The sequence below is a fragment of the Cimex lectularius genome, unplaced genomic scaffold (genome assembly GCF_000648675.2).
Source record: "Cimex lectularius strain Harlan isolate CLEC.00 unplaced genomic scaffold, Clec_2.1 scaffold74, whole genome shotgun sequence".
Taxonomy (NCBI): domain Eukaryota; kingdom Metazoa; phylum Arthropoda; class Insecta; order Hemiptera; family Cimicidae; genus Cimex; species Cimex lectularius.
This window is the reverse complement of record NW_019392795.1, coordinates 1214868-1238346: the sequence shown is the minus strand read 5'-3', so window position 1 is coordinate 1238346 and position 23479 is coordinate 1214868. Positions and strand designations below refer to the sequence as shown.

At 34.9% G+C, this 23479-nt stretch overlaps 3 protein-coding genes and 1 long non-coding RNA gene across 8 annotated transcripts in view; 2 read left to right on the top strand and 2 right to left on the bottom strand.

Moving 5' to 3' along the window:
- LOC106667662 (glycine-rich cell wall structural protein-like) overlaps positions 1–1723 on the top strand; it is a 1873-nt gene extending 150 nt beyond the window's left edge. Inside the window, exons 2-3 of the mRNA XM_014395745.2 lie at positions 383–1520; positions 1624–1723. Of these exons, the coding sequence (XP_014251231.1) occupies positions 383–1498 (1116 nt within the window). The 3' untranslated portion in view covers positions 1499–1520; positions 1624–1723. The remainder of the gene's footprint in view (positions 1–382; positions 1521–1623) is intronic.
- A 55-nt stretch (positions 1724–1778) lies between these two features.
- On the bottom strand, positions 1779–3172 carry LOC106667489. Of its 2 annotated transcripts, XR_001340583.2 has the most exons (4): positions 2995–3172; positions 2695–2926; positions 2542–2588; positions 1779–2140 (listed from the first exon to the last, which is right to left on the bottom strand). It is a non-coding gene; the product is annotated as an uncharacterized LOC106667489 (long non-coding RNA). The 2 variants fall into 2 exon arrangements; XR_002910496.1 differs by lacking the exon at positions 1779–2140 and having other exon boundaries at positions 2422–2588.
- Positions 3173–5456: 2284 nt separating this feature from the next.
- The window catches only part of LOC106667625 (alpha-1,4-N-acetylglucosaminyltransferase-like), a 36114-nt gene continuing 18091 nt past the window's right edge, over positions 5457–23479 (bottom strand). For 2 of the 4 annotated variants that reach the window (XM_014395691.2, XM_024227971.1), the window contains exons 2-6: positions 10506–10757; positions 10020–10134; positions 9691–9912; positions 9418–9631; positions 5457–6232 (exon numbers count right to left, since the gene is read on the bottom strand). In XM_014395691.2, coding sequence (XP_014251177.1) covers positions 5954–6232; positions 9418–9631; positions 9691–9912; positions 10020–10134; positions 10506–10746 — 1071 coding nt within the window. In that variant the 5' untranslated portion in view covers positions 10747–10757 and the 3' untranslated portion in view covers positions 5457–5953. Of the gene's footprint in view, positions 6233–9417; positions 9632–9690; positions 9913–10019; positions 10135–10505; positions 10758–13663; positions 13852–13999; positions 14031–23479 lie in introns of those variants that run through there. The other 2 variants (XM_014395689.2, XM_014395688.2) reach the window with 2 other exon arrangements.
- LOC106667626 (lysozyme c-1-like) overlaps positions 14669–23479 on the top strand; it is a 31763-nt gene continuing 22952 nt past the window's right edge. Inside the window, exon 1 of the transcript XR_001340607.2 lies at positions 14669–14727. The gene's annotated coding sequence lies outside the window, so the exon portion shown is untranslated. The remainder of the gene's footprint in view (positions 14728–23479) is intronic.

Sequence of the window (23479 nt, the reverse complement as noted above, 5' to 3'; positions counted from 1 at the left end):
GTATGGAATAAGTTCAAATTTTTGAGGACGTTTATTTTTCAAAACGTTTTTTTAACTAAAAGGTTTTAAAAAAAGTCCGGATAAATTCTAATACTAGCAGTAACTATGTATTTTTTTAACCTTTTTAGACCCAAAAATTTATATTTCGCATAGATTCAAAAAACAAATTAAACAAAATGTTAAAACAATATATAAAATAAACATGTAAATGTTTTGTTTTCATATAGTTTACTTTCTTGTTCAATTTTTTAAATCAATATTTTGTTGCTAGGAACAGCTTTTTTACTATTTTCGGGAGTGTATTGTTTGGGTTGTTGATGTTGACATATCCATGCACTTATCTGCAGGAAAATGAAGTGGTACAATTTTTGTTGGTTTGCAGGTTGCTCTCTTTGTGGCCCTGGCCGTTTCGGCTCTCGCCGAAGACAAAAAGACTGAGAAGAGAGGAGTAGTCACTGGAGGCTACCACGGAGGCAGCTATGGAGGCGGATACGGCTCCAGCGGCCTCTCCGTCGGACACGGATTGAGCCTCGGCGGCGGATCGCTCTATGGAAGTGGTTACGGAGGTGGATACGGAGGAGGATACGGAGGAGGATACGGAGGAGGATACGGAGGAGGATACGGAGGTGGATACGGAGGTGGATACGGAGGTGGATACGGTGGTGGATACAGTTCTGGAGTCGGATCTGGCTTGGGCTTCGGATCCGGAGTCGGCCTCGGAGGATTCAGCGGAGGTTTCGGCGGATTGGGCGGAGGACTGGGCGGAGGACTGGGCGGAGGATTGGTCAGCGTGTCCCAAACCCCCGTGACCGTCAACACCGTCAACACTGCCGTTGCTGTACCCGTGCCGCAACCCGTGCCTGTGACAGTCACCAGGCCCGTACCAGTACCCGTACCCCAGCCCGTACCAGTTTCCGTCCCCAGGGCCGTTCCCGTCCATGTCCCCCAACCCGTGCCCGTCACTGTACCTAGGCCAGTCCCCGTCTCCGTACCTCGCCCCGTCCCCGTCCCCGTCCCTCACCCAGTCCCGGTCTCCGTACCCCAGCCCTACGCCGTCCCCGTTCCTCAGCCTTACCCAGTCACCGTCACCAGGCCAGTCCCAGTCTCTGTACCCCAACCCGTGGTCGTCGCTCAGCCCGTAGCCGTATCTACCGGATCCGTCGGCGTCTCTAGCGGACTCGGCTCAGGATTCGGAGGAGGTTTCGGCTCTGGCGTCGGACTCGGTTCCAGCCTCGGATCCGGATACGGAGGCGGATATGGAGGTAGCTACGGAGGTGGCTACGGAGGTGGCTACGGAGGTGGCTACGGAAGCGGCTACAGCCTCGGCTCCTCCCTCGGATCTAGCTACGGTGGTGGTTACGGTTCTGGACACCTCGTATCCGTCGGTAGCGGCTATGGTTCCGGCTACGGTTCCGGACACGGATTGAGCCTTTCTAGTCACAGCCTCGGATCCAGCTACGGCAGCGGATACTCGTCCGGATGGAAAGGACACCATTAAACACTCACTTCGGCATTTGACGGTAATCATCTGAAGCATTATTTTTATTATGGAAAAGAGTTTAACTGTATTTGAACATTAACAGAAAAATATAAATTATTTCAATTTTTTATCTTTTGTTGCAGGCATACGTTCATCGTTTCTTCAGCGATGCACCCCATGCGTGATATTTGTATTATTTGTCTTTAAATTTTCTCTGTAAAGATGTTATTTGTTACGTGAATAAATATACTTTTTATATTTTTCATATATTTTTTTCCTTTAATCTGCGAGCCGTTTTATTCCAGATATTGCTCTTTTTTAAAAGTGTCATGACTTCCGACCAAACCAAGAAACATTTATGATGATTTACATATACTTAGTGATCAGTTTAATAATTTAATCGAAAGGTTTGACAGAAAATAAAGACTAAACGGAAAGAAGGTATTTGTTATTCTGATCTATCTTGATTTAGGGGTTTTAAATTTTCAATCAGGTCCGAGAGCTTTTGGTACACACCTTGATTATGATCTTTCACATCTTTCTTGATGAGCGGGTGTTGAATAGTAGTATGTTTTCAGGAATTAAACGCCCAAGACTTGTTGATTTATTGTATATCATTTCTTCAATTTTTCTTCTAGTTTAGCGTTAATATTTCGGACCCTGTTGAAAATTTCTTTGAAAATTGTTCATATAAATCAATAAATACAAACATTGTAAAAACCAAGTAGCGACAAATCAACCAAGGCTAAAATTGAATTATTAAACAGAAAAAATATAGTTGAATGCAATCCGGCACGGAGGACCAAAAATATCCCGCCAGACACAACAATACCTGACATAGTTATAAACTTACAAACTGAACAAATTACATTTATATACAGCGTGACCGACGTTATGCGCTCCACCTACCGTTTTTTAATGAAGGCAAATTAAAAAAAAAATAAATAAATAAAAACATGTATTTCATGGTTGCTGATGCACGTTATTTTAACTAATACAGATTGACATTTTAGCTAAATATTGCGGAATACACCAACTAACTTAAAAAATGTTATTTGTACCTTATTACTTTTTTCCACATTTTTGATAGTTGATAGTGTTTTGTCTCCTGAAAACATCAAAAAAGAATTTTCTAAATGGGACATGTCTTTCAAAATTTATTCTCAATTTTGTGTTAAAAACAAAAATTTGAAAAAGATGTATTTTTAAATTACCTATCTTTTAAAGAAACTGTTCATACTGGGCACCATTACTGGCTATGCAATTCAAACCTCTGATTATCCAAGCTCTGCTTGGAGCAGGTGTATGAAGGCGGGTTCTAGGTTTAGGCAGGCTAAGGATATTCGCTGGGCTTCTTCTAGCATGATATTCCTTTGCAACGTCGGCTTGGATATGTATTTTCACAATATGGCTGTCCGGCTCATAATACGGGTTGTTACAAGTTACCTAGAAAGTTTAATGGAAAATTGATTAGGACACGGTGTTCGGTCTAATACCCACCTAGATCACCAGACCTATCACCAATGGATTATTTTTTGTGGGGATATCTAAAAAATAAGGTCTGTGAAACATGTGATCGCATAACTTTGGTAGCCATCTGAAAGAAAGATGATGCCAAGTTTGAAAATATAATCTTTAAAATATACATAATTTAGAATTTTTTTAAATATAATTTTTTGCTTTTCACACATAATTGGGTATAAATTTTGAAAGGCATCTGATAAATTTTTTTTTATGTTTTCAGGAGACAAAACACTATCAACTATCAAAAATTTGGAAAACTAATAAGATCCCATTAAATTATTTTTTAAAAGTTGGTTGGTGTATTCTGCAATATTTAGAGAAAAAATCGAGGATAGAATAGAAAACAAAAAAAATAGAGGAAAAAAAGCCAAAATAAAATACATCAGAAACCATGAAATACGGATATACAACTGCACCGACTCCCTCAGCGCGGTTACTGCTATCCGTGATAGGAAAGCCCATTCTTCCTGACTCATCCACACATCTGGCCCCCTGACGCTAAAAATCCAATAAAAAAACACGATTAAAATAATGTGAAGCGACAGTGAGCTAGATCGGCAGAGAAACTTTTGTCTATCAAACGCACTGACATAGGTGACCCTCGGACGATCTGGCTGATTGAATAGTCCTCACCTGATTAAGAATAGGCCATGCAAGGTTGACACAGAACACTTACTTTTGATCCAGAGTCTGCTGTTTCTGGCCAGAAAAGAACGTGTCCCGCCTAATTGAAGGGTGTAATTCTTTGTTTCCATATAAAGAGAGCGTTGATATGCCACTCGATATGAGAATTTTGATTGGTTGTAAGTTTTCTCTCCCGATTCTTGGAAAAACCAGGGTTGTTTTATTGTACATGGTACTGATGTGTAGTTTTGTGCCCATAGTGTGTTGAGAGTGAATGTATTTATTGGCAAGAATGTGTAATGTGAGAGGGTCAATTGTGGAATATTGAGTCCCCCGGACTCTTAATTAGGTTAGTTATATACAGGGTGGCCTGTATCAATTCAGCCACACTTCCAGATCTTATAGGAAATTGAACGCTGAGTAAAAAAGATCCTATGAACCTGTGTCCGCAAACCCTTCAGTTCCGAGCTACAGGCAAAAAACCATGAAAAACCACGTTTTTTGACCTTATTCGTGAAATTGTTAGTAAACCGTTAGCCTGACCGTAAAATATCTCGAAACAACATCTGTATAGGATTAATTGCTGCGTCGAATGAGATTAAAACCAGCCTGATCGGCCGAAAATTTCATTTTTGGCGATTTTTCTTAGGAGATGAAGGGGTACTGAAAATTCACCATTTCTGACATTTTTATCGAAAATTCACAACTTGAACTGTTTTCTGATGGGTACCCCCTACTGAATGAAATAATGTACGAAAAATCTGAACGGCTTACCCATCAGAAAACAGTAATATTTGATTTGGGTGAAAAGAATTAAATTAGTCAAAATTCGAATGTTCCATGAATCAGAATAGGGTTGGTCTAATATGACGGAGAATTCGATCACCAACAAACGAGGTTTGTAACGGAGAATTTTTTGATAGGGTGTTCAAGTTGTGAATTTTCGATAAAAATGTCAGAAATGGTGAATTTTCAGTACCCCTTCATCTCCTAACTAAGAAAAATCGCCAAAAATGAAATTTTCGGCCGATCAGGCTGGTTTTAATCTCATTCGACGCAGCAATTAATCCTCTACAGATGTTGTTTCGAGCTGTTTTACGGTCAGGCTAACGGTTTACTAACAATTTCACGAATAATGTAAGAAAACGTGGTTTTTCATGGTTTTTTGCCTGTTGCTCGGAACTGAAAGGTTTGCGGACACAGGTTCAAAGGATCTTTTTTATTCAGCGTTCAATTTCCTATAAGATCTGGAAGGCTGAATTGATTGGGGCCACCTTGTATATGTGTAGAGTGTGATAGATGAGTTACTCCACCACCCTTACTCCATCAATGGTAAATTAGAAAGAATGTATTTAAGAATGAGTGTTAATGGTTTGGATCTAGGAACTGGATGGATGCTGAATTGAGCTCTTGACAGGCTTGGATCCAACCTCCGGTCTGAACCTAGGAACCTAGGTCTGACAACACTTGGCGGTGGGTGATTTTCAATGCCTGCCGGTGATTTATTGTAAATTTCAAAAGCTAGAATTGCTGACGGTGAAAAGTGTTAGGCTCAACACTGCACATGTATGAATAGTCGACTTGTTAAGTTGAAACGCGATAAAACGAATTTGAACTCCTTAGCTGGTCACTTCGGTAAATTGAAAAAAAATTCCCTATTTGGTTACACTCGGTTAAATGAATTATTTCTCATAACAGGGGAATGTATAAGTTAAGTCATTATGACTATATTGCAGATATAATGAAATAAAAAAATAAAATTTAAATAATATGATCAATTCTAAATTCAAAACGAAAGTATGAACGGTGGTTTTATCAAAAGAGAAAATATACAAATAGATATTATAATTACACATTTAAATCACATATAAATGTACAACATGGCAAACATACACTCTATGTTGAACTATAAATAGAAAAATAAAATATATAAAGATTCTTGAATGTTGATCAAAATGGTAACAAGATTATATTTAGATTATAACATGTTACACAAAAAATATAGTTTATCTCTTGTATTAACATGGGTCCCTAAACTTGTTTTAATATATAATTAATAAATTATTTATTTATTAATGTGGACGTGAGGTTCAGAGACAATAGCTGTCTCATTATAAACATAAACATATTTATATTTGTTAATTAAATAAACATTTAAATTAACATAGGTAAACTCTGCAAGCCAAAATTTGGACTGTGGTTGCATCTTGCATCTTTGGTTGGAAAAAAATGTGTGAAAATTGAATAAACATATTATTCATAAAAACAAAAATATGTAACGTATAAAGCCAAACGACTAGATAGGTTGAAAAACTATTCAGCTTTTCAAAAATGATGCTTCGATTTCCAGTATATGGGAGCACAATGCTCCTTGGCAATATTTCCATACGGCTGGTTCGACCCGATGATCACATCTGCTTGGCGACTCAGGTGGTTCCATACATGGACGACGTACGTTTCCTTGAGTTGTTCCTTGACATAATCGGCCTTGGACTCGTTGTAGTAAGTGCTCCAGGAGGAGTACTCAATTGGGTAGAACACCTTGGGTGGGTGGACTGTTATATTACACCCTGGTATTTTCCCGACTATCCTCCAATCAATAACCTAAAAATATTTTTAATTTTGTCATGTTAAATTATATAGCATGAAAGGTTCTTTCCTCATTCTGCCAGGTATAGCCATTGATATCAGAAAGATCATGATGACAGAGACAATAAAATGACTTTTTTTTAGTTTAATCCAGCGTATTCCACTTAATTGAACAGTGTCATTCTTTGGCTCCATATAGAGAGCTTGTAGGAATGCTACCCTTTGTGAGAATTGTGGTTGAGCATAGCAACTAGTATTTAGGCCCCCGTTTTGATTTTTGGAGGAAATAAAGCTTTTTTGTTGTATATAATATTGATAGATGTCCCGTTTTGTGATCCCTTTTGGGAGTAAATGTGAGGAACATCGAGTACTTCACCACTCTACTTGAGTGAATGTTATGTAAATAATAGAATGTAGTTAAAAATGAATGAGAGTATGCCTAGGTTCAAAAAAGAAAAACTGACACTACTTAAAAACTAACATTACTAACTTCGGGCTGAAATGACCTAGGGTTTGACAGCCCCTGAAGTGTAACTTTGATGCGGGATGAATAAAACAAAGGTCTGACCCTGGACTGGCAAAGCGCCAAAATGAGTAATTCTTGGGTGAGCCAACAGAAGAAGTTGTAAGTACTTGTATATATACTTGTATGTATCAATCAATCTAAAAACTTTTAGATTCAAACAAACTTACAAGGTATAAATAAGGGTAGTCAATAAATTATTTGTGGCTTTTAGCATTGAAGCGACACCAATGACCAAAAAAATCCAAATATTCGGTGAACCATTGGATCCAAATAAATTTTTTTTATTTTCCTTGATTAACCCTGATTGCTCTATTCCAGGGCTCACCAAACTGATGTTCACCGACTGCTGATTCTGTAAATGTCGTATATAAAAAGCCTTTGTTTATTGAAATATGATTCAAGCTCAAACTTCTCTTGCAAATGTGTCATTCTCAATGATCAGCTATTTTCTCCAATATGGATTGGTGGTTTAAGTCAGGTCAGGATCTCTGAGGAAGCATGCAGTTTCTCCACCACCTAAACAGCCAGGAAAGTGCCGAATTGATGAGGCAGAAAGACAACCTTATGATGAGGACATTAATGTCAACTAGCCAAACTAGCCTTCAGATGAAGCACTTCAGGAGGATCCAGCATGCTCAAATTTTACAATACTCCAGCCAGTGGAGGTAGAATATCTAAAAAGCCTAAGTATCATGACAGCTACTAAGATTTGGGATATATAGATGATGATGATGATAAAACTCAGTGGGTGATTTATGTGAAAGTCTTTCCAAAAAGTCATTTTGAGGGTACAACCCCCAGAACTCCGGAGAAACAGGCAGTTACAACTAACCAAAATTTTCAATGATGAGAAATATCAATATATCTATCAGACTTTTTCATGGAAAAATATGCAGCAACAGACAGTGACAACAAGATTACTTGTCACCAAAGAAAATACTTAAAAAAAAGAAAAAAAAAGAAGCAAACTCCAATAAATGTTTCCTTAACATTTAATAAAAGAACTCAGAGTATCAAAACTTTCAAAATTATTTAAGTGATAAATTCTCATCAATTTAACCGAATCCGACAGCCGAATTAATGTGGGGCTTCCCAAACTGTGGTCTGCTGACCCTAACTAGGGGGTACACAGCAAACTATGAGAAAAATTAATAATTGCAAAAATAAACATAACCATCCCTAACCATCACTAATAATATTGAGTTCTCCACAGAGATGCTTTAGTGAAACAAATTCCAACTTCTTTTAAGGTAAGTTTTGGATGAGTCTGTTCAAATTATTAATTATATCAAATCACAGCCACTGAAATCCAGACTTTTCACAACACTACGATGATGACAATATGGGAAGTCTTCATCAGTTTTGGTATTGAATCTTTTGAGAAGGAAGACTGGAGTGTTTTCTTAGGTTAAATAATTTTTTTGAGAAAATGAACTGGTGAACAGCACCTTCGAAGTTTGGAGATGCCCAACAGTTCCAGATACAATTATGCAAGACTAATGGATGGTCAAACCGTTTTAGACTTGACAAAGCCAAAAAGTCTATCTTCAAGTGGATATGAATTTTGATAGACATTAGTACAGACTGCACCTTAAAATCAACTTTCGAGTCCGATCCGTGCACCCATTTTTGACTCCGACTGGAAAACAAAAATTTCAATCTCTCGTTGAAAAACCAAAACATGTTCTTCCATTTGGCACAAATTTCCTATGCGAATCCAGATTTTCTATCAATACAGCCACCAAATTAAATACCGAAGCTGACCAGATGCTGAACCTCACATCGGTCTTCAGCTATCAAAAATTAAAATCAACATATCCAAATTGTGCACGCTAAAAACCCTCACTCTTCCCATTAATTCATTAATCCCAATGTTCAAATTATTATTTTTGAATTTGGCTCGTTTGATCTACCTATTGATTCCATTCTGACAAATTTGATTTTTGTGTACTGGACTTTGTTTATAGATTCACTAATTTCATGGTCCGCTTGACCAATTTGTTTATAGAGTTAAGTATCTAGTGAAACCCCCTCAATCACCTAATTAACAATGGACTGGCTAAATAATAAAGCTTTAATTTTCAACATACTATAAATATTTAATTTTACTTACTTGAATGAGGAGGTCCACCCTGGATTTTGTTCTGTGAAAGGGGGTCCAATGGCTAAAAAGTTTGGGAAGCCCTGCTGTACATTCTATTCCTTTTTCCATCATTACTCTGCCAGTCTTTCCCTAACAACCTTCTATTCAATTTTTTTTTTTTTTTTTTGTATTTCTTTAAACCTCTCATATCATTTCATTTTTATTTTATATCACAGAGTTACCTGTTTCATTATCATTTAATTTAAAATCGTGAGAGTATTCCCATTAGTATGAAGTGTTCTGCAAGCTGGACTGTGCCGAGCTGCACAGGATTTCAGGCCCGAAACAAGGCTGCGTCTACAAGTCTCTACCGCTACCGAACAATGTGAGTGGCTTTTTGTAATCTTGGCAAGTCTTATTTCCCAATTTATTATTATTTGTTTTTTTATTTTAATTTAATTTATTGGTCATTTGTGCAAACAAGTGCCGCATCAGGTATCATCACTGTCATTCAGATCTGTCTAATTTTGCTGGTTGTTCTGGATGCTGGAAGATCTTAACGTACAAGAAAGAAAAAAACAAAATACTAACAGCTGACATATTACAAAATTTTTGTAAGACGTGCCCAGCTAGTACGGGTCCATTTCCAGCCCATGTGTACGGATCGTAATTTTGAACCACCTCTTGTAATATCCTCTTTAAGTATTCGTGTCCATTTCCATCAAAATCAAACTGGAAAACACCTGAGCCTAGCTGAGTCTCTTCTTGGGCTCCTATGAAATTATGGCCGAGATCATCAAGAGGTCTAAAAATTAACAAAGAAATTAAGTTTTTACATTCATTTAAAAAAAATTACTAACTTACTTTAAACTTACGACATCCATATCCATGTACGCGCCACCGAATAGATAAACAAGAAATATTCTTAATATATCAGCGTTGTGCTCTATGGGATACTGGGATTGGAAGATTTTCCCCGAATGTATAAGAGGCTCCAGTAATGAGCCAGTGTATATATCAATGATAGCCTTACTGACGATGGCGACATTTGGAAGATCGAGTAATTCCTTAATTACAGGACTAGCTCTGGAACAAAAATCGAAAGTATTACCTTAAAAAAATTGAACTAAGAAAGCCTCCACCTATGTATTTTTACAAATTAAATACATAATAAATAATAAACAAAAAATTACTTTTCATAGAAATCGTTATCAAGCGGGCAGGAATGAAAGAGCACAATATATCTCGTCGGATTCTTTTTTGCTGCTGAATATATGGCGCATGCCTGTCTTGAATTTAGACGAATACCTGTAAAATTATTAATTATTTGTAATAACATGTACGCAGGAGTTTTATGGACAACGTTTTTTTTGTATTTAAGACCCTAAACTCTTGGAAGTTTCCTTATTTTCTTAGTCACAACTCCCAACTCTTTCAAAGGATGACTCCTCGCAATCTTAATGCTCAATTTATGTTTTAATTGAACTAGTAAAATTTCCATTGGTGGGCGGTATGTTTTGACATAAGTGAATTATTTCAAAATAACAGTAAAGTTAAAAGGCTTGCAGGTCTAATAATCATTGTAAACTTCAAGAACTTTCATTGAGTCATCCTCATATTTAAGCATTCAAAAACTTATTTCAATCATTCCATAAAAATCAAATTCGACCAATTTTCACCTTTGGAGTTGTTCATCTCTCTCGTCATACAGGAAGACTCAATGAAAAAGATGTTGTTGTTGTTGCTTGACAGCTTCCGCCTGAGGTAGAAGCCGTTGAATTCATTTGCCTCTGATGGGCTGCACTGAGTCGACATTTCAAAATTTTGATTTGTATTGAGCCAGACGATGATTAAAATCAACAAGGTCATTAATACGATAAAGTACGGGAGTAGGAAGCGGCCCTTTGGGCTGTACGTCATCTTGGCACCATCTGTAATACAAGGCAAATTTTTACAAAAATACGAAATTAACGACAAACCCGCCTTATTAAATAGTTTTAATAAAAAGTGATGGGGAAAAAAAAGGGTAAAGTTTAATTAGAGTGATGGCATCAATCTAGTCGAGAAGCATTTTAGTGGATAAAACTTTTCTCTATTAAACTCTCCTATATTAAACTCTCCCCCTTCAAATAATTTTGCATACAAATTAAATTAAATTTTGCAAATTAGCTTTATTGATTGGTTGTAGGAGGGAAGCAAATTGACTCATTTCGTTTTAGATTGAATCTATAAACTCTGACATTTCCTTTCAAGTAAGTAAATACATAGAACATTTACATCATTACATTAATTGAAATTTGTTTACTTAATTTATAATTGATTATTTGAAATATTCCATAAAGGAAAAATAAAATAGAAATATTACTAGAGTTCTTGTCAGAAGTTTTATTACAATTTATTACCCTGACACATGTGAATAATTAATTTAAAAATCATTATAACACTTTAAAATCATAGTGAGTAATTAAGCAATTATAATTACATTAGTTTTGAGATAGCAAAGCAATGCATTGTGGATAATCTAATTTATGAACGTCTACTTGACAGTCTAGTCATGTCACATTTCATCATATTTAATTTGGAAGAAATGACTTTAAATTGGTATTTCAATTTTTAAAATTTCACAAAACAATCTCTAATGTGTACACTGTTAAGTTTGGGCTATCCACAAATATTAAATTGTAATCAGTTTATATACAAGGAAAATAATGTAAAGTTGGAAACATTTTTGAAATATAAACAAAAAATGTATAAGTGAACTTGATATTAAAGAAACATCCGTCGATATTATAGGTTAGGCCAGGAAAAGCAGCGCATTATATACATAATATATCCTTCATCCATGCGGGACTCTGGTTTAATGTACTTTTCTTATGTGCTAGTACTTTCTAATATAATGTCTAGTACAAAATTGTCCATCTGATCCCCTTAGGGATGGCATTTCAAGAAATCCTTTCTTAGCGGCTATCCATGTCATTGTAGGATTGCACTGCCAAAATGACAGCTGTTTAGACCCAGCGGTTTGCTCTGCGTGTTGTCTGTCAGTCAGTCACAAACTAATACGTGTGTCATAGATTAGTGTTTCCAGTTCGTGTCTGCGATTGTTTAGTCCATTAGCGTTTCAAAGGAGTAGCGTAAGGGAATGTTGGATGTGGGCCATTACAGTGCTATTCACAGTCATGAGAATTTGTCATATTCACAGGCATGAGAAGTTGTCATGGGCATGATCAATGATTTGAAATCTGCGAGAAAAGACAAAAGTATGTTGGTGATGTCACCTGAGGATGAGGATAAAAGTGCTGTTTACATACAGCTTAACTTCAAGGACTAAATTATTTCCTTGAAATTTATGTCAGGATTATATACTAATTGTTGATTCCACCAAAATTAAAGTCAAGTTGAAACTTTTATAATTTAGAAAAATTTTCATAATATGGAATTAGCACACTAGTGGACATTATAGGTTAGGGCAGGAAAAGCAGTGATACATAGCTACAGTGCAAAATAAAGTCAATAGCATCAATTTAACAAGTCCAAGAGATTATTTTCTTGAATGTGACTAGGAAAAAAACAACATTTTGATTTAATCTTCAGTTTAAAAGACGTTAATAACAATTTTAATATGACAACGCGGGTAACCTCAAAAACTAAATTATCTCCTTGAAATTGAAATTTATGTTAGGCGCTAATCATTTAATCTAACTGCAAAAATAATAGTCAAGATTGAAATTTTTGGAATGTCGAGAAATTTGGCTTTTTGCTATAGTTAGACTTAATTTTAAATCAAGACGCCAGTCGACGTTATAGGCTAAAACAGGAAACGCAGTGAAACATGGCCATAGTGCAAAATTAAGTCCATCCACAACAACTTAACAAAGTTCAACTGTCATTTTTTAAAATAAGATTAGGGGAAAATACATTTTTTTCTACAATTTAAATCATTTTAACGTGACAACGCAGGTAACATCAAAAATTAAACTATCTGCCTGAAATTTATGTTATGATTATGTGATAATCGTCTAATCTACCTGCCAAAAAATTAGTTTAGTTTGACCAATTTCTTAAATATCGAATAATTTGGTTTTCTGCGACGTGTAGACTTAATTTTAAATCAACGCGCCAGTGGACATTATAGGTTAGAGCATGAAACGCAGCGATACGCGGCTATGGTGCAAAATTAAGTCCATCCACATCAACTTAATGCAATATAACTGTCATTTTATCAAATTAATTTATGTATATATTTATATTTTTATAAATTTTAATTTATTTCTTCAATTTCAAAAATAATTAATCCATATTTGCTTAGTGTTCATAATTGACCATATTAATTATTCCAATCTAAGGTTTTTGGTTGAGATGAAAATCCTTAGATAAAAAATTAATTAATTAAAAAATAATCTTAACATGACAACGGAAGTAACGTCAAAAAGTAAATCATCTCCTTGAAATTGAAATTTATGTTGTGCTAATCATTTAATCTATCTACCAAAATATTAGTTTGAAACATTCTTGAAATATCGAAAAAATTGGCTTTTTGTGATTGGGAGACTTAATTTTAAATCAGGACTAATACTCGTCGATATTATAAGTTAGTGCAGGAAACAGCAATACACGACTATGATGAAAAATTAAGTTCATTCACGTCAATGAAGTACAACTTTCATTTTAGGCGAAAAAGGAAATCCTTAGAGGTTGTCAGTTTGTTTTAAATGTATTCTGTATTTGCTTAAATTCATTAGTATTTTTTTCTTTAAATTTCTAATATTTTATTTTAATAAACTAAATTAATTTAATTTAAATTGAATATAATGCAGAACCAAAGAGTTTTACGCATATAGCCATTTAATCCTCTTGTTAATGAACATAATGTTCCAACACAAGCGAGATGTGGTGTTAGTACGAAAAGATTTGTTTCCTAGTGGAAGATTTTTGAAAATTCCTCCTGGGTGAAACGTATCCATCTCGAATCGATATATCTTGAAAGTTCAGGAATTTTCTATTGACAAAACGCTGCCATTTATGTAGATCAAATTTGAGCCCAATGAGATTTCTCGAAATTTACCGCATGGGTGACGGGCAAAATTAATATTTCACAATAGAGCTGTTAAAATTATCCAATTCAAACGGCACGACACACGAGGGATTCTAAACAAGATGATCACCTACTTACAACAAAAGGGATCCATGACTATTTTCTAATTAAGGCCCAAAGGTCAACTTTCGTAACCGAATACACAATACAAATGGCTTGAACAACATAGAAGATCTGGTTAATCTTAAATTCTTAATCTTTCGATCTATCAATCTCAAACTTCATTTATTTGTATAGTCTTGCTGAATTTGTACTTCTGTAGTATGACGATGTTTACCCTGCCCCTCGACGGCCCATATTAACTTCGTCCGTCCCATCATTGATGACTGGCTTATCAGAAAACGGACATTCTTATCGCTGATATCAAAGATAATTAAACATCTTGGCTTGTCACTTTAAAAAATCCAACTTTCAACACAAATTTGTGTGGAAACTTAAAAAAAAATGTTTAAAAAATAATCAGTTAATGAGTGTTTTTCCCACAATCAATTCTTTACGATATATCCGATCAATAAAAATACATCAGCAAAAATCTTCCAAACGGGCTTTTGTTTTTGTTTCTGAAAGTCCGAAGCATCCTATGAACATTTTTTGTTGATGAGTAGGTGGTTCAGTCGTTGCATCATCCGTGCCAAGGATATCTAATATTTGTAGGGTGATATCAGGTGTAAAACACATTATCTGAGATCATCAATGTAATCACGAATTGATAACGTTAGAAATTCTAGAGAATGTCGTTTTCCCCTTCCTTTATCGTGTTGAAACTTTACAATGTGTTTTTCGTGAGTTTCCTCCAGCAGGATAAGGTGAAAAATAATTGTAAATACAAAACTAACAAAAATAGTATATTAATTTGTTTACTTATATTTTCATTTTAGATATTTTTATTACGTTACTTTATAGAACTCTCTCTTTTCTTATCTCGTTTTCTGAAGTTTTGCCTCTCTAACTGACGCTTCTTCTTTGTTATATTACTTTCAACCTCTTTCTCTCTTTCTCTCACTCTCTTTGTGCTATTTTTCTTTTTTACTCCTTCTCTAGCACCCTTCTCGTCTCGTCTCTCTCTCTCTCTCTCTCTCTCTCTCTCTCTCTCTCTCTCTCTCTCTCTCTCTCTCTCTCTGACCGATGCTCACTTTTCTGGTTCATTTCTTTCTTTTTTCACATGTTTTTGTATATTTGTCTCATTTGCTCCCTCCTAATCCCTCTCTCTTTTCTAATCCCTCTCAATCTCTCTCTCTTTTTCATTTGGCCATTTACTTTCTCCCCTTTGCACCATTTATTTTTCTATTTTGTTTTTATTTTATGACTTTGTTTATCTCTTTTTCATTTTTATGTTTACCTTACTGCTATACTTTATCTTTCGATAACTTTTTATGTTTTTTTATTCGCGCATCTTCTTTATTTTCCACATTGTTTTATACAGTATTTGACAATACACAATGTTTATCTCCTACCTCCCTGTTTCTGTGTTACTGTCCTTTCCTCTTGTTTCAATTTCCTTTCTCTGCCTCCCTCAGGAGGGTCCTTTTTTCACATTGTTAAATAGAATTGCCAGGACACGATATTTGTCTGCGTTCCTCCCTTTTTCTTTCTCACTGTCTTTCACTTGTTCTATCTGTCACTTTCTCTTCTCTCTCACTCTCACTTTCTGTGTAGCTTTTGTATGTTTGTCTGTCTCCTTTCTACTTCACAGATTTTTTCGTTCAGCTGGTTTTATATCCGCCTGAGTAAATTTCTTTCTATTTATACATTATTTTTGTATATTTATGTCATTTCCTCCTTTTACTTACCTATCACTCACTTCCTTTCTGGCACTCTTACTCGTTCGGATTCTTTTTCTGTTTTGTTTTTATTTTATGACTTTATATACTTTTCTCGTTTTATGTTTACTTTTTGGCTAATTGTTTTCCGGTTTTATCTTTCCTTACCTCTTTATGGTTTTCTCTTAGGCAGACGGTCCTTTTTTCACATTGTTAAATAGAATTGCCAGGACACGATATTTGTCTGCGTCCCTCCCTTTTTCTTTCTCACTGTCTTTCATTTGTTCTATCTCTTTCTTCTCTTTGGTTCTCTTTCTTTATCTTTTCATGTTCAACTTTTTCCATCTCTTTGTAATATTGTATTGCACTTTTGTCTTCTCTTTAATCATTCCCCTCATTCTTTGTACATTGTTTTCGATATCTTTACCCTTCGGTCTTATCTGTTTTCGATGCAGTTTCTCATGCTCAACGTTCTTTGATTTAAGTCGATTGATAATTTCATGGTACGTCAAAAATAATGCAGGAAATAATAAATCATACATCGATATCCTTATAGGCAGAAATAACTCTGGATCGGTTCAGCATTGACGATATCGTATGTTGACATTGACGTATCGAGTTGACGCTTTTTCCCTTCTAGTTCGAACGAAAATAGAATGCTTATGCAACATTATAAATAACGTGATTATAGGAAGAAGTAACGAAAGATAGTTAAAACTAGGAAAGAGTCTCGATTTTTAATCTGACTCGCAGACGGGGTGGAGCTGATTACCAATTAGATTGTAGCATGGTTTGTATTAATTACAGATTTTTATGAAAAGGAATCACAGAATTTGTTTATCGTCGTGATAAAAGCGCGTTATAACTAGACCGTCCCGCTATTGTGACAACGTAATAGAAAAATTCACTAATTTTCGTGGTTCGCTTGACCAATAATTAAGGATTTTAGTTGAGATAAAAAAGTCAGTGTCACGAGCGGGATTCGAACCCACGACCTTCCGCTAGATAAACCGCTCTACCCTTGTGCTATCGTGACTTCGATCTACTCGGACACCAACTTCCCATCTCAACCCCCACCTTTTGAATTTTCCCTCCTATTTGCCATTTGTCGTGCGTTCGAATCCCGCTCGTGACACTGGCTTTTTTATCTCAACTAAAATCCTTAATTAATTAATAGAACGCTTGTTATCAGACGATCTTGTTTATTCTGAACAAAGTAGAGATTTGGTCTGATATTTCTATCGTAGATTCTTTCAACCTTACTCATTATCCTTCCACAACTGGCGTAAACTGTACAAATATTAATTTATTTACATTTTAAAAAGATAGAGGTCTAAGCTTGCATTAATTGCCAGACCTTGGCACTATTCAGCGTGCTGGAGATGGCCAGGAATAACTAAAGATACTAATGTCCTGCTAAAGACGCACTTTATAAATACTAAAAGAGAGTTTTGAAATTCGAAAGTATAAAAATATAACTTTGTCGGTCGATTTATATTTGAAAAATAAGAAACAGAAACATAAAAAAATTTATTTTCAGTTGCGGTGACGATGATTTTAAATTATGTAATAATTTCACTTGATTATTCTTTTTATGTAAGGTCTTCTGAGATGAAAAAGTTAGTGTCACGTTCGGATTCGAACCCAAGACCTTCGGCTTACTATGTACGGCTTATTATGAACTACCTAAATACTACTAACTTGAAACCTTTTTTGAAAAATCGAAAAATCTGGCTATCTGTGAAAGGTAGACTTAATTTTAAATCGACATGACAGTGGACATTATAGGTTAGAGCATGAAACGCAGCGATACTGGGCTATGGTGCAAAATTAAGTCCATCCACATCAACTTAATGCAATATAACTGTCATTTTATTAAATGAGATTAGAGAAAAATACATTTTTTCTACAATTTAAATCATTTTAACATGACACAGGTAACCTCAAAAATTAAACTATCTGCTTGAAATTTATATTATGATTATGTGATAATCGTCTAATCTACCTGCCGAAAAATTAGTGTAGTTTGACCCATTTCTTAAATATCGAACAATTTGGTTTTCTGTGACATGTAGACTTAATTTTAAATCGATATTGTAGGTAAAAGTGGAAAAGAAGCTTTCAATTTTTTTAATTATGCCATAAATTGTATTGGCTTTGTAAATAAAAACATTATCTTTTTTACAATTAATTAAGGTTTTTAGTTGAGATAAAAAAGTCAATGGCACGAGTGTTGAGGATAGGAAGTTGGTGTCCGAGTGGATCGAGGTCACGATAGCTCAGGTGGTAGAGCAGAGGCGTATCAAGCCGAAGATCATGGGTTCGAATCCCGCTCCTGCCATTGACTTTTTTATCTCAAATAAAAACCTTAATTAATTGTAGTATATTAATTGGTCAAGCGGACCACGAAATTAGTGAATTATCTTTTTTGTGATCATGATGATTTGGTAAACTACACTGCCCGTCACAAAAAACCTGGACCACCAAAAATTTGCCCGCTTTGAAAATGCATATTTTCTCAGCCTTTTAAGTCACAGACATGCGCTAGGTTACATTTTTTAGAAAATTTTACCGCTGAACAAGATGGTTTTTTAAAATATTTTCCTAGCTCTCAGTTCAGCTCAATTTGACAAAGTGATATTTTTATAGTTTCTAATCTCAAAACTATATTTTAGTATTTATAAAGTCTGTCTTTATATAACAGAAGTTTCACCATCTTTAGTTATTCCTGGCCATCTCTCGCACGCTTAATAGTGCCAAGGTCTGGCAATTAATGCACGCTTAAACCTCTATCTTTTTAAAATGTAAATAAATAGAGGTGCAAAGTGGAAATAGATGAATTGAACGTTTATTAAAATTTCCTATCGACTGCTATAGGGCGCCGCTCCAGGACGATTTCCTGGCTCCACAGCACAATTTGAAGTTTTCGTAAAAAGTACAAAAATTGACGTGTTCCAAATTTTTTGAATTTACTGATGAATGACTGACAGCTAGGAAAATATTTTAAAAAAGCCATCTTGTTCAGAGTAAAATTTTCTTTAAAAAAATGGGACCTAGCGCAGATCTGTGACTTAAAAGGCTGAGAAAATATGTATTTTCAAAATTGGCCATTTTTTCGTCGAAAAATCTGTTGGTCGGTTGTTTCTTTTTTGTTGGGTAGTGTATATAGTGAATAAGAAAATTCTTAAAACTTGTCGGTTCGTTTCATTTTTCATATTTGCTTATGATTCAATCGTTTCAACAAAATTAAATTCTTAAGATTTACCTTTTCGGTAATTAATTTGATTTTTTAGTAATTATTAATAACAGAATAAAGATTGTATACAGTTAAGTAAGTTAGTGTAAATTACACTAAGAAAAGACCATGAATTTTTATTTCAAGGTGATGCGCCGGTGTATTTTATGCTTAATAATCTGTTGACGTCATTGTATTGCAAAAGTTTTTTTTTAATATAAGATGACGTATGTGAAATATTTTCTCAACATTATGTAATGTCGCCTTGATGATTCTGAAATGGAGATTGATGACTATTGATTGTTTACTGTTGCACTTGACCTAAGTAGCCCAAGGGGAATGTTTAAGCTCGGTGTTGTTCAAACTTTAACGAAGCTTTATAATTGAAACTCGGAGTGTTCAAAATTGACTGTTTTTAAATTTAAATTATTTTTTTTTTACTTGAAGCTCCTGTTCTAGAACTTGAATTTCCAACCTGTTAATCTAAGACCATGGCCGGGAGGCGAAACAGCCGATTATGCCGCAGGTCGTCAGCCTTTCCCACTATCTTATTAATTCAACTCGCTTTTTAAAATGAGACCCCGTGTCTCCATTAAAAAAAAATTCAGAACGATATTTTAAAAGCGGTTTAAAGGGTAAATTTGTCAAAGAAATCAAGCGAAAAAAGAAGGACGGTTGAGAATCTAGTAACGTTGGGATCTGGAAATTTGGAATCTGTGGAAAGATTCAATCCATAAGTGATAATCCATAAAGGTTTATTTTTGTAAATTATCTAAAGAAAAATTTAAAGATCGTTATAATGAAAAATATATAGCTGAAGGGCTAATTGGTGATATTAACCTTCGAATTATCCTCTTCACTTGGAAATGGGAAAAGCAAAGAGATCTTGTTTTTGGTTCATGGAAGCCAAAACATCAAATTTTACATTATTTTCAATGTGTGGTGATTAGTGACCGTTAATCGATATTTATTTAGAAATCGTGAGATGCGGTCTGGTGTGATGTAGGTTTCAGAAAAACATTTTCTTTATCGTGCCAACGTTTCGATCTTTATTGAGATCATCTTCAGGGCCTGGGATTTACGCACATTGTTTACATTTAACAAATACATTTAGGATGTGGAAAAGTCAATTTATACAATGCAAAATATATTTTTTTATATATTCAATCAAAGTATTTCTACTCACTCAAAGTGTTTGTCTTCTGTGTAATTGTGCCATTCTTGCGTGTCCTGTTGAGAGTGCCAGTGATATTTTGCTGTTTTATGTTTATATACGTTGGATTTTGAAGGGGTGGGGAAGGAGGTATAGAAAAGACATTTTTGTATAAGGCTTCGGCTTCTTTGAGGTGAAAATCATGTTTGAAAATTATGTTTGTTTTGTTCGTTGTATGTAATTCGACTTCAAAAATCCAAAAATATTACATACAGAACAAAACAAACATAAACGTAATTTCTTAGAAATGGTTTATATCAACAGAGATAAACAGCATCAATTACAGAACAGATACAAGTAAACTCAGTCGCAGCTACGCCAATATCATTAATCAAATTCAGTACAGATAACATACCTATATCATCACATTACATTCCACACATCAAATTTTTTTCACTTAGTCTAATTTCCCAACAATTTAGCTTTCCTTTTCCTATTTATCCCTTTCTATATAATCCTGAAAGGATAATCTGGCCGAACCATTACCAACACATTTTTTCCCTTCGTCTGCTCTTTTCATCTCAAAGAAGCCGAAGCCTTATACAAAAATGTCTTTTCTATACCGACTTCCTTCCCCACCCCTTCAAAATCACAAAATAGCAAAATCTCACTGGCAACTCTCGACACGACACGCAAGAATGGCACAATTACACAGAAGACAAACACTTTGAGTGAGTGGAAATACTTTGATTGAATATAAAAAATATATTTTGCATTGTATAAATTCACTTTTCCACATCCTCAATGTATTTGTTAAATGTAAACAATGTTTGTAAATCCCAAGCCCTGAAGATGATCTCAATAAAGATCGAAACGTTGGCACGATAAAGGAAATGTTTTTCTGAAACCTACATCACACCAGACCGCATCTCACGATTTCTGAATAATTATTTTCAATATACGATTAATCAAGAGTCTAATAATTAAATAAAATCCTGCAATTCTTTTTGTCTTCTTCGTTCTTCCTACTTCATTTGGGATCTTTTGGACCAAATTTTCAATTTAAAGAAATAAAGAAAGGCGACGAGTTTAAACGACCTCCGTTTTTTTTTTCAAATAAACAACATACCCATACATTGGATTGTGGTTAAATATACAAAGGTGTGTTTTATCGCCCACTGAAGCACTGTTTATTTTCACTTTTTGATAGGATTTTTATTGATTGGCTTAGATCAAATGGATTTGACACTGGTGAATAATAATCCGATATGAGAGTACTTCAAATCGCTGAATTATTTTAATATTTTATTTTTCAAAACTAATGAAATTTATTGACTTTATAAAAGTTAAAGGTGGTTCGATAGCCAAAATGGATTGGCAATAATTTATTAATTTTTTTGCATACATTTCATTATTTTTAAATCCATTATATTTAGTGGTCTGATTGACCAAATTTACCTTTTTATGCAAGGTTTTGATTGAAATGAAAAAGTTAATGTCACGAGCGTCAATCGAACCCGAAGGTCGTGGGTTCAAATACCGCTCGTGACACTATCTTTTTCATTTCAACTAGAACCTTACATAAAAAGGTAAAAAACTTCTTTAACCCCAACTCACAACTTCTCGATTTTCAAAACCGATGAAAATTAATTTGCCTTTAACAGTAGATAAACTTTCACAAACAAAATGTTTTTACTCTCGCCCCCGAACAAAGGTAAACAATTTAAATTTTTCAGATGACTTAAAGTAACAAAGAATTCACTAATTTCGTGGTCCTCTTGACCAATTAATACATTACAAATAATTAAGATTTTTAGTTGAAATGAAAAAAAGTTAACGGCACGAGCGGGATTCGAACCCACGATCTTCAGCTTGATACGCCGCTGCTCTACCACTTGAGCAATCGTGACCTTGATCCACTCGGACACCAACTTCCCATCTCAACCACACCTTATGAGTTTTCCCTCCTTTTGCCATTTTTCAAATTCGAATCCCGCTCGTGCCATTAACTTTTTTCCATCTCAACTAAAAACCTTAATTAATTGTAATGTATTAATTGGTCAAGAGGACCACGAAATGAGTGAATTTAATGATTTAAATGAAGTACAATTCACTAAAGCTCTCCGTGGCCATTTCATTTGTCGTCGAGAATCAAATCCGAGAATAATAAAATAAAATTTTCATTAAGCCCTAATGACTATCAACAATCAATCCTTTTAACCTTCCAAAACGGTCTGGTTATGGCCATTTTGTATGGTTTAGCTTCTTTGGTTGTATACGTCACTTATCAATGATCAGTCTATACCATTCCTAAGTCAATGACCCCTGACCTGACCTAACCATTCATCGTGACCATTAATCATTACTGACCAGTCTTAAAACCACCACTAATGGCTCTTAAATATCAATAACTACTATTGTACAATTACAAACTTCAACTACACCCTCACTTCCCACACTTGGCAATACCTAACCATTACTTAATCATTACTGACCAGTCTTAAAACCACCACTAATGGCTCTTAAAAATCACTAACATCGCCTCCGTAAATAAATGCGGACCGGAGAAATATTTGGGTAGGTTTTTTCCCATACTTTTTCTTTCACTTTAATGATAATATATAAAGGTTGTTGATGTGGCCTGAAGGAAGGAACATCCTGCTTTTTGATGGTCGTAATAACGATGGATTTGGATAAAATCTAAAGGAGTTGTGAATTTTTAAGTGGAACACTAGACATCGGCAAGAAAAAAATTTATCGGGGTGATCTTGTCCAAAAAATGTTTTGCCTGCTATAAAAAAATCGTATTTTAGCAGTTTTAAAGGGTAGTTAAAACTAATCTGAATTGTTTATCAACTGTAATTCTACGGGCTGTATTGGGGTGTCGAACGCAGAACCACTAGCTTGGAAAATGACTTCAAGATCGTATTTCAACTAAATAACAAATTCATTAGAGTTCGTGGTCCGATTGACCGAATAAGGTTTTTCAATTAATTAATCTTTATATAAGGCATTGGTTGAGATAAAAAAGTCAGTGTCATGAGCGGGAACACTAACTTCCCATCTCAACCCCACCTTTCGAATTTTCCCTCCTTTTTGCCATTTTTCGAAAGGTGGGATTGAGAAGAAAGTTAGTGCTTTCTTCAAAATATTTGCAAAAGAATGAAAAAAAAAAATATTTTGAATCCCCAAAAACGCAATTTTTGCTATTAATCATAATAACAACACTGCGAAAAGAATAGACATAACAACTAAAAATATATAAATCTATTTTATGTTTAGTGGTCTAATTGACCCAATTACTCATTTAAATTAATTATCCTTTTTGTGCAAGGTCTTCGTTGAGATGAAAAAGTCAGTGTCACGAGTGGGATTCGAACCCACGACCTTAGGCTCAATACGCCGCTGCT